Genomic DNA, 17,411 nt, shown 5'->3' on the forward strand with positions numbered 1-17,411 from the left:
TTGGGACTTGTATTTCCTCTGGCAGAATAAAAGGGGGCTATATACCAAAACAGGGTTAGAGAGTTGTCTCATACATGTTCCCACATAAATAAAGATCTTTCGGTATAAATACTTCGCAACATTTCCAATAGATTTTGTTTTGAAATCTGTTATTTCCAAATACTCTGGAAGAATCAGAAATTCAGTATTTAATGTCTTCCTGTAGGGTCCTGGAACAGATTGTTGGAGTGGGAGGCCTCTGGCAGAGTTCTGAGTACACAGGAATCACACATTAAGAGCAAAGTTCCTATGAATTTGGAAAGATTTTCAGCCATATATTTGACTTTAAAAAACATCTGTCTTCATTAGTTTCCAGCATATTTATTTAATTTGAGACAGATGTCTGTCATTAGCCTGTTGGTGGGGCTTGGCCCCCTGAGGGAGTGTCATGCTCTCCACTGCTCACTGGTACTTTTTGAGTTTCTGAGAAGAGCTTTCAGAGTTCCTAATTAGAACAGACACAGGCAAAACAGATCAGAAGCCAGACTATTTTCTTCTGCAGTAAAGTTTATCAGTCCACTTACCTATTTTCAAGTCTCTATTTGGATGGCATATTTTAAGAAACTGAAAAAATTGTCACTGGATGCCAAACCCCTCCTTTTTCAAAAGTTTCTGCTAGTGCACTTTCTCCTCATTACTAATCTGGCTTCTTTCTGCAATAAAGCTGCAATAAATCAGTACATTCCTGGCACTGACTGGGTCTACCTAATTGTTGTCAGACTAGCTGGGTTTCTAACAAGCTAACAAGCTGAAGTGCTGGCCCTATAGCCAGCAGAAGAAGGGATCAAATTGCTTTGCTCAGCTTTCTTTTATCCAAACACTTACTGCATTGGGGAATATTAGGGGAAACACATTCTGCCATAATAATTTGTCTGCAATTAGGTTTTTGCTTTCACAAGTGTGGGAAAAGAAACTTTCATCTGGCTTCAGTGCTGGCCCCTCAAGTCTGACTATTTGATGCAAGGGAGTCATTAGAGTTACTTTTTTTTTAAACTGGAATTCTGTGTGCTAGGGAATAGAAAAAAAAAAATTAAATGTCTCATCTGTGGCTTAAAATCAATGCCAAGAAAATGACTGGAAAATTATTAAATTAAAATTCATATTTACAGAAAGAAAATCTATTTGTATCAAAAAATATGTGTTGCTTGCTTTTTGGTAATTGTACACTTTCAATTCACAAACTAGCCAGTTTATTTTCAGAGACTACTATTTTTTAAAATTCAGAATCTTTCATTACATCACTCAGTTCTCAAATGCTTTTTATTTCTTTTCTCCATGAATCTGGAAAAGATTGATACAAAAATGGGAGGCTATGGAAAAGGATGAACATCTGACTCACACAATCAGAAATCGTGGCCAAACTATTCTGCAAGGAGGAGGTAGAATGTCCTGGGAAAATTGAAAACTATTTTGAAACAAGAAATGCCAGCTGTGTTCAATGGGCCTGTGTGAATCTCTGTATTTGGTGTACTGCTCTAAACATGTACTCACCTACACACGCTTAAACTTAATGTGAGAGAAACCAACCCAAGTAACCACTGAATTAATAAAACCTAATAAAATAAATGCACACTTACTAAGGCCTGTTTTCAAAATAATAGTTTGGATATTTCTATATTAAATTTTGTGTATATATGTAAATATTAATAAGCTGATAATTATGTAAGCAAAATAAAAATTTTCTTTTGACTAAAAATCCATTTTTATGCTCAAAATGATGCAATCACTTGCTTAATTTAATGTTTGTACTCAAAGACAACTCTATTTTGGAAAAAAAGGAGCCCCTTTTTGATATTTGGAACTGTTACAGTAGACTGCAGTAAAGCATGTGACTTGAGCCATGTCATAATTTTTTTCATTACTAAATAGTTTTAGTTGTTTAGTTGCCTTTATTGTATATATGGGAGGCCTGTCTTTACCAAGCAAAATCTTATACAGTGATGTCCACTATTAAATGTTTTAACACCTGAGATCTCAAAATATTTCCTTTGCACATGAAAAATTAAGTAACCAGGGCACTGTAAGTGGGAGAATTTCAGCAGGGCACGTGGGACCTCTCCAAATGTGAGAGTAGAGAGGCTGATGGGACAGCAGCTGCACAGAGACACTGCCAAGGGCTGGCTAAGGTCCCAGTCCCCAGGGATGGCCACTGTCACTTAGAGCAGTAGCAGTGCAAGGGGTGCTGGATATAGGGGCAGGCACTGAGGCTTGTTCCCTCCTTATTAGTCCCCAGACTGGCCTAAAAAGATTATTTATTTTTTTCATGCAGACAGCTGAATCACTTCATTCTTTCTGATCTGACTAGCAATAAGGGCAGACAGGTTTTCTGTTGGAGCTGTGACAAACACTGCTCGGGCTGGGTTACCTGACTGCAGTGGAAAACATGAACAACACGGCTGTGGGAACACAACGATCCTGAAATGGTGCTAAAGGGGCAGGAGCAACAATGTGTCTTTAAGACAGAACTTGGACCCACTAGAGGTTTGTATTTCAGCTACAAAAGAAAAAATATCCGATGAAAAATTACTTGAAAATGGTACTGGGTTACCAACTGAGAGCTGGGAAAGCAAAGCATCTTGTAGGGTGCAAACCCAAATGTTAACAGTTCTTGTCACAGTTTGGCTTAAGATATCCTGAGTGTGGTCAGACACCATCAAGACTTACCAGTTTGAAGAGGAACATTTGGGCTGCATGGGCCTGGCTCCTGAAAAGAGTCTTGGAACATTCAGAGGAAAAATACTTCCTGATCCTCATTTGTTGATCATTAGCCAGCATTCTGCTGAAAACAGTCCTGATACAGCAGGGACATGTCCATAGCCAAATGAACCTGAGGAGGGAATAAAAAGCCTTGGAGTGATGTGTAGTACCAAAGCCCTGGGGAAATATCTTGGGAGGGAGACCACTCCTGCAATCCCTCTGTGACTTTGACTCCCTGGAAACAAGACAGATCTTGTCCAAGGTCAGAAAACCTTGTGTTTTGCACATGCTGTTCAGCAGATGGTTGACTGGCTTCCTTTAATCTGAGGTTTCCTGGGGATGAAAATCCCCGACACAGTGGACAGGGAATTGAAAGCACCTAAAAAGAAACAATATGTTCTTTGAGCTTTTCACCATTTGAATGACTGTGTGGAAGGCAGCCCAGAAAAATACTGGAGTCCTCCTGGGAATATGGTCAGAGGGTCTGTTTGTTCTTTTGTCTTTCGTAGTAAATGCAGCATCCAGATCTGATGTTTTCTCAACATCCTGGATGGATGAAACACTAGAGGGGTCCAGGAAGGCATAATATTATATAACCACAACAACAACAGCAAACAGCATGGATGCCAGAATCCAGAGCTACTTGGTGCATGTTCTAGGCCCTGACAGGTTCATTCTCCTGTTTAGAGTCCCAGTAATGTTCTAGAAAGTGATTTCCAGGCAGGTGATACACCTTGATGGTCTCTAACAAGAATTTTATGGTCAGAGCAGAGCTTTTGCAGAATGTGCAAACTGCCCAGGAGTCTCCACATCAACTTAGCTAAATGTCGAGTCAGGCATGAATAGACAAAACACACGAGGTAAAGCCTGAAGGATTAAACTGCATTTCATCAAGAATTAAGATAAGCCCTCTTTAGGTCAGGTAAGATTTTCACTGGAATCTCCTGTTCTATTGAGCAACAAAGGAAATTTTTTGGATGGTTTCAATAAGGAAACCATTCAATAAAACCATTACATGATTTGCCCACAATGTGAAAGCAGAGTAACACTCCAGTGTAGAGAAGACCTGTACAGATGTACTTGCAAGATACAAAGCCAATTGTAGAGCATTCTAGAGTTTACTCTGCAGCTGGGTGCTTCTAAATGGTCTACTTACTCCTGTGGGATTTTGGTTGCTACTTGGTGGCTGATATAATTAATTCCTCCTTTACTATATGTGTGTAATGCAGTCAGTATAAGCTTACTGAGAAAAACTTGCACATAACGCTTTCAAGAGATGCTTGTACTTTCTTTGCCACAGGTAAAATTTACCTAATCTTTGGTATTTCTCAGCATTCTATTGCTTTTTAATTTCTCACTAAACAGTTTTGAATAGACTGTGGAGTTCAATGGCACAATGTGAACTTATTCCTTATTCCAATGAATACATACATAATTAAACTGGATTCTCTGACAGTATTTTTGTTGGAACAGTGCTCACAGGCCAGAAACTGCAATGGAATGCAACCCTGGCATCCTTTTCCTTCAGCATATTGCTTGCAGATGATGATGATTAGAGTAATAAAATCTTCACCATTTCATGTGATAAGAAGGAAATCAATAAAGTTTTGTATAAAATATCTGAAATGCACGTACAGGAGATATTAACTTCATCTAAGATGGCTGTCTAATAGAGCTGCTTAGAGGTTCCAGAGGGCTTGGGGTAAAAGATTGTTACATTTTCATTGCAAAACATATTCCATAAAGTAATACAATTCAACCCTTAAAAGGAAGAACCTGAAAGCAAACAAAATTCTGCTCTTTTTTTCTTCCTCTTTGAGACACAGAATTATACCCATTCTAAAACACAAACTCCAGCTTATTGCTTTAATTTGTTTCACAATACAAAAATACAGGAATTTTGCTTAAAAAACCTGTCCAGCAGTTTAAATTGAACTGTTTAAAAAGAGTAAAATAATAGAGCATCTTTTGCCCACAACCTTTCTTTTTTTCTCTAAGTAGAATTTGAACTCCATCTACACCATCTAGAAAACAAAAACAAGAAAAAAGAAATTAAGTGGAAAGATAACTTTCTTTCCCTCCTAATTTTGATGACTAAGAATTGTGACTTGATTGATATTCCTGTCATTTCTATTGCACCTAAAAGAACCAAAGAAAAACAGAATATTCAGAAGAAATACTGGGGAGTGCATGCTGCTTTTATGATGGAGCAAACTAGAGTGCAGGGTTAACTACGGTTTTTCACCCCTATGAAAGAATGATCAGCTGAGAAGTTGAGTCCTAGGGACCAGAACATGCTTAGAACCATACCTGAAGGAGGAAATTCATGCTTGGGAACTAGAACCAGTAAAATATTCTTGGCAGTTTAGCAATCTCCAGTCCTGAAACAGATTGCAGATATGCCCCAGATGTGAAGCTGTGAAAGCCAATGCTCCACAGCAGCAAACTGAGTGAGTTAGAAAGGAAGCAGACAAGGCTCTCTAACGAGATACTGCATGGTATCACAAACTCTTTAAAATATATATAAATATATAATATATATATCCTTTAAATTAAACATTTAAATAAATCACAGTTTACTAGTGAAAACTTACTGATAGAAAATTGATGACCATTCCTACTATTGCTTTTTTATAAAGCCTCCATTCACAGTTGGAAGAAACATTATTTCTTAAAAAATTTGTTCCACTTGGTCTTTCAAAATAAGATGTAGCAGATCCAACTAAAACTAAAAAGCTAAAGCAATAAAAACCTAGTCAGATGAATGGACAGGAATGGAAATCTCACATTCCAAGTCTTCCTCCAGTGTTATGAAACCCAAATCATCAATTTTTAAACTCTATTATAATCTCTAATAGGTAATCTCTAACAGGCACACATCAAGAGCTGCAAAATCTATTGACTTTATGTCATAAATGCAAGGAACAGATCTCTAATTTTAATTTGTACTCTATTTTAAGAGCATATACCAATTCACTCAGTTCTAAACCTTTTTTAAAAGAAGTAAGCCCCATCCTTAAACTCTGTGCTGCCAGATAGACAAAACATCCTATGTGGATAGCAACCTAAGAACATAACGTTCATTTCTGAAACGAAGCCTCATGCAATTTTTAGGAAAGGACCTCTTCTTTCTGGAAGGGATATGCAGGACTGATGGCCTACAGATGTGTACTGAAAACCGCCTTTAGCCTCTCTCACAGAGCACCAGATGGTCTCACATCATGAGATTCCTCTCACATATGACTATTGCAGTCTATATGCTTAGTCACTAGAGCTATAAATAGTCTAATTCCTACTTTTTTTCTTTTTTTTTAAACCAGCAAAATTTATTAGCCACTTTTAGAGGGGGATCTTCCTCAAGGAATTAACAGCAACTTTAACACACGGCTGGTTCAAATAGCACTTGTTAAAACTTACAAAAATGCAAGTATATCAAATAGTTTAAAGAAAAATAAATATTGGATTTGCTGTCCTGAGCTCCCACAAAGAAATTTAGCTTTTAGTGGTTAGTGTGGGAGGCAAGGGTAGGAAGGAGATGGTAACAATTTCTAGTCAAAGTTTCAGCCCTTTGCCAAGTCTGTCTCCTTTTGGAACTCGCCACATGTATTCTTTATTGAAAAAATCTGTTAATAATTATAGTTCTGCAGAAAGCACTCTGGTTTCTATATCAGATTCCCATGGCTATTGCTGGGAAAGGTTCATAAACAGCAGAAAGGACCCTCTACTAACCCTGTGCTTACTGCATTATTGTCAGCGTGTCGCCGATGATATCACATTTCTGTGATATTGTGTTTTCACCAGAAAGCCATGAAGAATGTCAAAAGGCTATGAAATCAGGTCTAAAGCTCATTAAAGAAATAATTGGGAAAAGACTAATGTTAACTTCAGAGGTTTCCAATTCCAAAGGATTCTTTTCATCCTGTAGTACATGACTCCTTCCTCAATTCTCTGGAAAATGGTGAATTTGAAAGCAACTGAAACTTGAATTCCAGGCCCAAATTCTTCACATATTTTGGGGATGTACTAACTGAGGTCTGAATTTTGCAGCTGACCCCACACTAATGGCTGAATCAATCACTTCAGTTACAGGCACCTTAAGGGCATAGGTTATTTGTGCCTTTTTAAAAACTTAACCTATTTGATTGCCATACATACAATGCACTGGAGTGGTGAGGGGAGGGGAAAGATTGCCTGTAAATGAAAAAGTTTAACCAATGGCTTGCCTGCAAACAAAAGCAGAAAATATAAATTAGTAACAAGTTAGTTGACTAAAACAAAATTTTTATTATGGAACTATACATTATTTGATTTCAATTTGTTTAAATGAAACCCTCAGGTTTAGAAAAATTCAGACATCTCTTCATTCCCCCTTTTATTTTTAAGAAAAAATATTTTCCTAGCATAACAAAATATCTGAATATATTTTGCTAATGCTTAAACATCAGTTTGAATTTTCTGTATGGTTTTTGGTTTTGCTACAAATGAAAATAGATAAATGATCTTCAGAGTGACAAAGAAATAACTCCATTTTTAGAGGACACTTTCTCTCAACCCCCTTTTTATTTCATACACATATTAAGAAGTAGCTCCTCTCCCATGACATTGCAGATTTGACTCACATACTATGATGATGAGTGGAAAGCGCTCTGTGCTCACAGCTGTGCTCTGTGACACATGTTGGAACTGCTATGAAATGCCTTATATGGTTTTTCCCTGGCTTGGTCTTCAGCATATTTTTCTGAGATAGTTTTGCATGATCTGTATGTAATAAAAAGTTAAGTAATCCAAAACCTGCAGATGTACGGTGAGGAAAAGGCTTGCAGGGATTAAGCAGTGTAGGGGTTTAAACATACAAAGGGAAAAACAGCTATCAGTAGTCTCCAGTGACATGGCTTAATTTGGTTTATTATGAGAGATTCTTGAGTCTTTATCGTTTCACTTAATGAGAATAATAAAGATTTTAGAGAATAAACAGAGTCATAGGTTCAGCTCAGAGAAGAGGAGACTGAAGGGAGACAGCATTGCTGTTTTCAGCATCCTTGTGAGGGGAAGCAGAGGGGCAGACACTGATCCCTTCACTCTCTTGACCTGTGATAGAACCCAAGGGAATGGCCTGTGTCAGGGGAGGTTTAGGTTGGTATCAGGAAAAGGTTCTTCACCCCATGGGCCACTGAGCACTGGAACAGCTCCCCAGGGCAGTGGACACAGCTCCAGCCTGACAGAGTTCAAGAAGCGCTTGGACAACGCTCTCAGGCACAGGGTGTGACTGCTGAGGGGTCCTGCACAGGGCCAGGAGTTGAACTCGATGGTTGTAATGGGTCCCTTCCAACTCAGCATATTCTGGAATTTTATAAAAGCTCCATTCCACTTTCTGCTTCATATTATAGTCAGAGTCTGCATAATCCAAGTAAAAATTCCCTTCAAACTGGAGAACAGCCCCACTTGAAGAAGCACAAATACACAGCTTATAGATTTTAGCTGTATGTAATAGTAACTATGGATACAATGAAGAAATAAAAATATCTACTTTCACAATGCCTGTACCTCTTAATGTATTCTATACCAGTCGTGCTGCTTTAGGATACTTTAATTATACTCCTATACAAGTATGTTTTTCAGTTCTTCTGAAGAGATACTTTATCCAGTCTATGGCGTGAAATACTGAAAGATCATGGGAATATCTCACTGTAAATAACTGGTGGATAGCTAAAAATATCTTTATCTATACCGTATAAATACATAGGTTCATCTGATCATACACTATCCCTCTCTATATAATTTCTATATTTTTTTTCACAATGCCTAATTATACTAGTGAACACCAAGACCTCAGCATGGTGACTTCACACTGTAAAAAGATGGTCAGCTGTAAAAAGCTGTATAGATGAGAAACTGTGGCGGAAGGAGACACTATCTCCACAGCAACACATCGGAATGTGAGATGCTGGACAAGGGTGGCCCTCTTTTTTGGACTTGGGTATAGCTTATGTGGAACACAGAATTGTGCCAGACTTCACAAATCCCCTTCAATGCTTAACAATTTGTCACATTTGCACTCTGAATACTCTTGTCCTTTTGCTGATAAGGGCTGTTCAGCTGGACTCCTGTTCATCTTCTCCCCTCTGGTCTCTGGGTTCTAGTATCATTCCCTCTGCCCTCCAGTCTCTTGTCCATTCCATTAAGTATTTCTTCTTCTCCTATACTGTCTCCCCTTTTGAGTACTTCCCCTCTTAGTAGAATTTCATCCCTACTCCTAAAAACTCATGAGCCACCTCTCTCTTCCCCCTCACAGTCCTTGATTTCTCAAACTCTTTTTTAACCTGTTCTCATTCTCTCTTAATAGGAATTTACACAATGCTGCTTCTAGAATGGCCTGATTGTAATTACCAGGAAAACTTGTACTTCAAATACTTTCAGATTTAGTGCTGCAGTCCAAAGACTTCATGCCTATTTTTCAGTTACCTTCAATGCTCCTGTTAAGAACAAGCCTATGGAAAAAAGAAACACCAATATGTTTTTCTGCCCTGGTTCCACAGTCAGCAAAAGTTGCAATACTTCTTATAATGTTCACTGAAGTGCTTCAGGAGTACTGGCAGCCAGACAATGGGGAGCATGAAAAGTTTGTGGACCATGATGTTTTCAGGAGCAGTTTTCAATGTAGTTGCACACAACTATTATTTCCAGAAAAGAACAAGCAGACACACCCTCTGGTAAATGAGACAGTCCTGACTAGGAATTTGAAAAGCAGGAAATTACCCTTCATGTGACAGCACCTAATGTGAAAAGAAAAATATCTGTGACAGTTCAGCATTTTCCCATTGCCAGCATGTTTTTTATGTTGCCAGGACACTTCTTGTCCTCTACTATTAGCTTTAAAGAACTTTAATCCTGAAATTTCAAATGCTGAATTAGAAAGGAAAACTGTATCTTGATCAATGATACAATTTGTTTCAGTAAACAAGATAAGGAGAATGTTATTATAGTATCTGAGACAGAAAGGCATTGAGGATGAAGATGCCAGTGAGCTTAAATGGATTCAGTGGGGTCAGTCTTAACATCTCCTGATTTTATTTCTTTGCTGTTGATCCAAATTATATCCCCTATACCAATTCTACTTTTGATCAGTCACTTCCCACCAGCATCAAAGCTGAACTTCACAGAAAAGGCACATAACTCAAAGCTACAGTTTGGATCCTTGTGTTAAAGAATCCTACTGTTCAATCCTCTGTTTGTTCAGATGTGCTTTTCTTCTCAGCTGCTCGCTCGTTTCCCCAGAAACAATGAAATATCCAAGTTGCCCAATAAGTCCTCTGATATAATGTTATTTTATGGAAGCTTGTATAAGAAAAGCCAGCAGCTTCTAACCTTTTAGGCTGACTAATTTCCACTCCCTTTCTTTAGAGGCAGACGTCATTGCTCCCCACTGTTCTGTTCAGGGGTGTTGCCAAGCTTGTTTATAGTAATCCATACTTTGGAAGACAGCTGTATAGGTCCCAAACCCCTCTCCATCCCATAATATTTTTGCAAAGAAGGCTCCACTATTCCCATTCGAGCCATGCCTAGAAACAGGTGCATGAAAAATCTGATTTTCCCCCTTAACACTGGGGTATCTGCTGCCCATGATTATGAACTACATTAAATGCCAAAAAGCCACCAGTGCTTCCAGGGCAGTAACATCTGAATCCTGGGTTTACTTAAGGAGAGGCTTATTGAGCATTCTGCTGAACAACTCCTGTGACCAGATGAAGAACAGCTGCCTGCTTGCCTGGGAAAGGAGAGCACTTCATCCTGACAGCAACAGGGCACACTCAGAGTGGAAAAGCTGCCTGAGGAAGACAGAGTAAGTGCTGCTTGAGTAAGCAAGAAATCCACGTAGACCAGGAGACTCCAGTGTAAAGGGGACTCACCTGCTGCAGGGAGCAGCTCTAGTGCCAGTATGACCCATGATGGGTAGAAGGCAGCTTTAATAATGCAAGGTAGGAGTGCACCTGTTCAGAAGACCCGATATCTGCAGTGGTTTTACAGACAAGTTCTAGAACAGTCCTGTGGCCAAAAAGCCCAGCTATAGTTGGGCAGATACAGAGAGTCCAGCAGCAAAACATAGCAGAATGGTGCTTTCTATTATTATAGATTTACATTCTTCTGGTTTGTTATTTGTATAGCTAATGATACACAATTCTAATGATGTACAACCTATCTTAAAGGAAAAAGCAGATGTGGCATGGAAGAGCCTCAGGTCCTCCTCACATTTTTGACTGGCTCAGCTCAATATTGTATTTTCCTGTTTTCTATACCCATGAGGATGTTCTGTGGCTTACTGAAAAGATAACAGTCAAAGTGGATTTGTCAATCACCTGAAGAACAGCCATCTTGTTCTTCCTTAATGAACCAGTACCCCAGGAATCCTGAGCTGCTGCATTTGTAACAATATTAAAGATAATTCCATTGCATTACTAAACTCACAAACATGAAGAAATTGTTTTTAGTATTAATAATAAATTCCAGACCCTTTTTTTTGTTTTGTTTTGTGCAGCCAGCTCTCACCATTCATCCTATGATGCAATGATAAAACAAGGAAATGAGAAATGGAAATTCTGGCACTAAAAGACAAGCTCACAGCAGAATGAGAAGGAAGTATCTCTACATACTGATCATTGAAGAGGTGTAGTACAGGAAACAGTGTCAAAAATCTTATCCATGAATTCATATCTGAGGATAAGGGAGTTTTCAGCTTATATTCTCTCTAATAGCACAAGATGTGAACTAATTTATTTAATCAGAAAAATGCAAATTCATTTTATAAAAATTTTGAAATCAGCATGTGTTTATCTGATTTCATTTTTAGAGTGAAGCAACTTTGGCTCCTTTACTATGACTTTTTCTTAGATCTTGATCACTGTTGAAGAAAAGAGAAGCAAACAGTATTTCAGTTTAAAAGCCTTTGTCATCAGTAATAGAAGACTTCATCAGCTGGACTGCTAACACCTAGATTTGGTCTCCTCCTCTGAGCCTTGTTGCCATTGCCCAGCCAATTTGATCACAGGAATATAAAAATGGATAGTTTGGGGGTTTTGTTATAGTTGGTTCTTTTATCTTTTCTTCCACCTTGTCATCCCACAGGTTAAAAGAATAAAAAAAAAATTCCATCTACTTCTTTGTGCTTACTGTAATGAAGCACACTTGACCTTAGGAGAGATGTACTAGCACAGATAACTAAAAATAATTAATAAGTAATTTCTGCAGAAAATAAGTTATTGGAAGAGTTCCTTGTGAACAGGACACGTTGTGATACATTCACTCCAGAGATTTTCAGCAGTGGAGCTACACAAATACTAAATATGGCCAAGGACAAGAAACTTGATCATGCCAAGAGGAGTGGCATTTACTATGTCAATACATACATCAGTCATCAGTACAGGAACCTGATACAGCAAGCAGCTTCAAATGCAGCTGCACTGTATAATTCCCTGTGGGCTAATCTGATGGGTAAACTAAACCCATCAGAGGTCAAGGAGTGTTCCACAGAAGTTATGCAAAAGGAACAAATTGTACCCACCTATGAGCAGGCACAGAAACACACACTGGGACATTTCCCAAAGCGTAGGGGGAAAATGAGCAGAAAGAAGGCAGCAAAGCATAATCAGGCCTTAAGCTCTCCCTTAAGGACAGTGCAAAGGAAAGATTTCCAATGACTTGTCCTTCTTTTTGGTTGGTGGGACTCAGGCTGCCCAAGATTGAACAAATGACCTCCACTTAGAGAAGAGAGAAACTATGAGGAAAAAGAGGTACTGATAAAGCCTATTGCTTTATGAGCTTTACCACAGGAGACAGCTGTGATGCCATCAGGCATTACAGCTCTAATTCACTAACTTGTTAAATATATTAACTCAGGACTAAGCCTGTCACACTTAGTCTTCCTGATTAAAATAGATTAACTACTAAATTATGTTTCCAAGATCTCCGTATTTGTCATGAAACTTTCAACTACACAAGTTGTTTTTACTATATGCCTTTCTACAACATTCTGAGTGATTTGCCCATAAACTGTGAAGCCTTGTTAGTTGTATATGGCACCTTTCCCAAATTACACAGGTTTCATTAGGCGCACAGAGAGGATGCAAAGATGCATGATCAGAATTTTTTTTCATTTATCTGAGATTAACTTACATGAGACGTGTCACTAAAGCCATTTCTGTGAAGGAAGCAGCCCAGCCCAGTCCTAGAGGTTTTAAACTTGAAGCTTAATAGTATCTGAGTAATAGCATCTGCCTCATAATAATATTTTGCCATTGTGAATAATCTCAAGCATTACAAATCCTATAGTAATTTAATGTTCTGTTTTGCAGTGGCTGTTGAAAAGTTGCATCTTATTACTGATGTCTAGATTGTCTAGCTTTAATTTTCAAATCTGACACCTAACACTATCTGGCATCATAAGTGCATCTGTGACTTAAAAGAGTCACCTCCTCTGCAGGCAGTTTCTTTTAGGCTAGCAGCAGCTGTTTCTTGTTCTTCATGTCAACAAGCAAAGGGGTAGAACTAAGTTATTATCAATTAAAGTTGTTATTAAAGGAAGGCATAGTTTTCTATTCCAAAATTTTTCTGTTATTATACTAATTATTTTTGTTATTACACTAAAAAGAAATAGTTAAACTCTCCATTTATTGCTCATTGTTTCTAAAAGTGACACTGGATAGTGACTAAAAACAATTGGAATAATTCAGTAATTAGAGAAAGTAAAACAATTGGAAGAGATCATAATTCTTCTGATTCTATGACTCAAATCAGTTCATCTGTCTAGCCAGGAAAGAGACAGAAGGTATTACAAAACATAATGCTTTGTTCCTTTTTCCTTTTAGTCTTCAGCTGAAAGGAAGGACTACAATTATTTCTCTTGTAATCACTAGCATTAATTGTGCCTCTAGTGCAGCGTAGAAATGTTTTAAATGTATGGTGTTACCATGCTCTGATCTATGGTGAGTCAACTCTAGGAGCTAAGCTAGTAGAAAATTACTATTTTATATTATCAGTTTTCTGGCAGTTTATCTGTCAAAATTGTTACACCAAATGTTTATGTCAAAACATATAAGTAAATAGGGCTGTGCCAAAACTAAATTAACTTGGCTGAAGTCATTCTGGAGCTGCAGTTTCGCTGTAGGGTTGATCTGATTTTAACATCTGCAAATGAAAGCATCTCTTATGAGTCTATTTACTCTAGGCAACAAGAATGCTCTTGCAGATGACAATGATTTATGCTCTAGGTTCTTTACAGCAAAGCCAGCAATCAGCAAGAGATGTGTGCTTTAACTCTAGCCTTACTTCTTACTATACTTGTAGCAGTGATGTTGTAGTAACTAAAGAAACATATCATATTGGGAAAGTTCAAGTTGTTCAGCTTCAGTTTAGAAAAAAGCAAGGTCAAAATTACTCTTATGGCCTGAGGGGTGAAAAGCAGCATTCAGCTTTGCAGTGGCAGAAAAGAAGATTCCAAGAATGAATCTGTGAGGGGCTAACAAAGTCTGAAGAGCCTTGGTGCATTAAATGGGGTCTTTGGGGCATTGTCACGGGGAGTGGTCACAGGGGTGACAAAGGTTGACAGAGCTTCTCCGGGAGAAGGAAGTTCAGAGGTTGCCTTAGACTATAATGAACTGCGTAACTGCGGAGGTGGCTGTGGTTTTGTGACTGAATAGGGATTCCCACCTCCACCTTGCTGCCTCCCAGCACTTTCCTCATCCTCTTCCTGCTCTCCAGACCTCAGTACAGGACCATACCCCTGCCTAGCCTGCTGTCTTATCCTCCCCCCCATCTGTCCCCTGTAGCACTTCAATCCTTGGTGTCCCATGCCTGGCTCAGCTCTGATGCATTTACTCCTCTGGCTCCTTCCACCACTAACAGCATGTGAGACACCAGAGGAGGCAAGGAACTCTTCCAGGAGCATTAAATCTTGGGATTATATTAAAAATGGCTCTGCACGCAACATACAGTGCAACCAGCTCGGAGAGGGGTCATAAACTCCAGCAGGAGAACAGGAGGCACAGCACAGCCCCTGGGGTCCCTCTGGTGCCTCCTCAGAAGCCCTCCCTGGGCTCTCCTGCTCCCCTTCCGAGGCCTCCTGTCCTCACACATCACATGTCAACAGCTGCTCAGCCCGGTGAAAGACCCAGGGACAGAAAACAGAACAGGGAGAATTGGCTTTAGTGCTCTTTTGTTTACAGCATTCTGTTCTAGTTTCTAAAAGCTCTGAGTGCCCAAGCCAGGCAAATTCTTGCAGCCCAAAAGAGCCTTTCTAAGCTTCATACACAGATTATAACCTCAACACAAATTACAGAAAACCAGGGAAAACCAAAACCAAGCTTGACTGACACTGACTTTTTACTGACTCTGTTTGGATTTCTGCCCAAACTGTCCACTAAAGAAAACATCATAAAATCTTTCTGCACGGAATTTTATGCCATGTCAGACTGGGCTTTGACCCAAACTAAACAATATACTCACTACACAGTGTTTGTATATCACACATCCCCTAACCTAGAACATTTATGTAACAGATCAAAGCAGTGGAAGGCTACAAGTACTTAACACAATTAGTTTTTAACTGCTCCATTTAATATTCATTTAATATCCATTTAATATCCATTTAATATCTGTTCACTCATAAGAAAATAGCCCTATCTCTTTCAATAAAATTCTCAATGTTTTGATTTAAACATTTTTTAGTATTTTTCCTTATATGTTTATATTATGCATTATGTTAATACATAATACCTTATGTATTAGCAGCAGTAATTACAAGTGTTTGAGATGGTTGGAAGGTCTAAAGAGGAATAATGGCCAATGTTTAATAACAAGAATTTCAAAAGACTACATAACTACAGAACCATTTTAAAATTCTAGGGACATTTTAAATTTAAAATATTGAATTAAATTTTTTGCTCATATGAAGTTGTATAACTGCAGAATATAATGGAACTACCATGAATTTATTTCATCTGAGGATCAAGATGATAATGATATGGGGAAATAACCACCTGTGAATTTGAATTTTATGTCATTTTTTTTCCTCTAGTGATGTTTTGAAATTGGGGAATATTTTTTTTTTATTTGAAATTTCAAAATTGTGAAATATTTTTGCATACTTTGCTTTACGTGACAGAATACTAAAAGAAAGTAAAAGAGCGATATTTAAACAAAGACGTGTTTGCATATTCCTGAAGAAATTGTGCAATCTTCCGGACTTAGAAAGCCATGTGTCAAACTGACAGTTCCTCTGGTTGGAGATGTGACTCCACTGATCTGGCCATTCCTATGACATCATTTTCAGGAGTGACCATGACAGGAAAGCAAATGATTGTCTTCAGTTTGGTCTTGGAAAGCTAACCCTAGAGGAAACACTCTCAGTGCTCACAGGCAGTACCATCATTGTATAATGCATGCAGTTGCACCATTTACACTTCACATAAGAATCAGTTTTCTAAGTCTAAGCAAAGGAACCTGAGGATCAGCATGTTCCTTCAGTAATACTACTATTTTCAAATGGAAAAATCATAAAGTTGGTATATCTATTTGTTTAGAAAAGAACTTCTAAGGTCTCAGATATTTTTAATTAGAGGAAGAATTGATCAGTATTACAGGCATACTAACCTCTCTCAACAAGCCTCCTCCTCCCAGTATCAGTAGAGTTTCAAAAAAATATATCCTGACATTTTAAATTAAAATATTTGATCAGCTTTCTCTCTTTGACTAAAATGTTGTTGTCCAGTGTAAGCTGCAGGGTCACAGGTTCAGTAGCTGAGGAGTTTTTTGTGCAGTTGCTAATCCCCTGGTTTTATTTCCTCTACTCTGAGCCCACCCTGCTCATTACAGTCACTGCATGTGACCTGCCATGCTTAACCCCAGTCCACTTAGCACATGTAGTCATATCCACAGCCCCATTTCTATTTCACTTCATTTTTCAGTACTACCCCCTTTCTTAGTATACTCCAAAACTGAGCAGAGTCAGTGAAACTTTGTTTTCCGTGTCCCTCATCATTAGACAATGAAGCACACCAGTTACAGTATAATACTCACCAGTTACAATAGAGTATTCTATCTATAACTAGTGCCCTTTTAGCAGACTGCATCTTGCAGCAAGTCTACCTAAGATGCTAGAAAAACAATTTCAGTATTTCCACAGTGCTTTTCACAGCAGTAACTATAATTAGTTGACAGCATTGGTAAAGAAATCTTCTAGCATGTGTCTCTCACTGCCTGAAATGAAAAACTTTAGAGTTAAACCAATTTCCCTGTAATAGGACCACGCTCACAGTGTCACGTCATCACAAGCAAAGCAAGAGCTATTTTCCGTGCAAACTTCCTGAAACTTCTTGCAGTTGTTCTCTTTCCCTCATTTCTGAAGTGATGTAATTTTCACAGTGATGGCAGATTGCAAACTGCAAATTCTAAGACTAAAGAACTAGTCCATTTTAGTTTTAAATGCTTTCATGTTATGTTCTCTCTGGTCTCCAGGTAATTACTATGGACATTCCCCAAAATGCCTAAGAGAGTAACAATAAATAGTTCTCTAAGACAAATGCAACTCTAGCAATACAATGATAGTATCTTTTTGTATCTTACCTAAATAAATTCCTTCTTGGCTGTAGATACAATTCAGCTATTTCATAAAGACATATGTATTT

The 17,411-nt window shown here is 38.3% G+C and overlaps 1 protein-coding gene across 3 annotated transcripts in view; it reads right to left on the minus strand.

The window, feature by feature from the left end:
• SLC44A3 (solute carrier family 44 member 3) overlaps positions 1-17,411 on the minus strand; it is an 89,032-nt gene that overhangs the window by 57,955 nt on the left and 13,666 nt on the right. For all 3 annotated transcript variants that reach the window (XM_056497655.1, XM_056497653.1, XM_056497656.1), the window contains exon 2: positions 2,704-2,866. In XM_056497655.1, the coding sequence (XP_056353630.1) occupies positions 2,704-2,814 (111 nt within the window). In that variant the 5' untranslated portion in view covers positions 2,815-2,866. The remainder of the gene's footprint in view (positions 1-2,703; positions 2,867-17,411) is intronic.

This window comes from Oenanthe melanoleuca, chromosome 8 (genome assembly GCF_029582105.1).
Source record: "Oenanthe melanoleuca isolate GR-GAL-2019-014 chromosome 8, OMel1.0, whole genome shotgun sequence".
NCBI lineage: Eukaryota > Metazoa > Chordata > Aves > Passeriformes > Muscicapidae > Oenanthe > Oenanthe melanoleuca.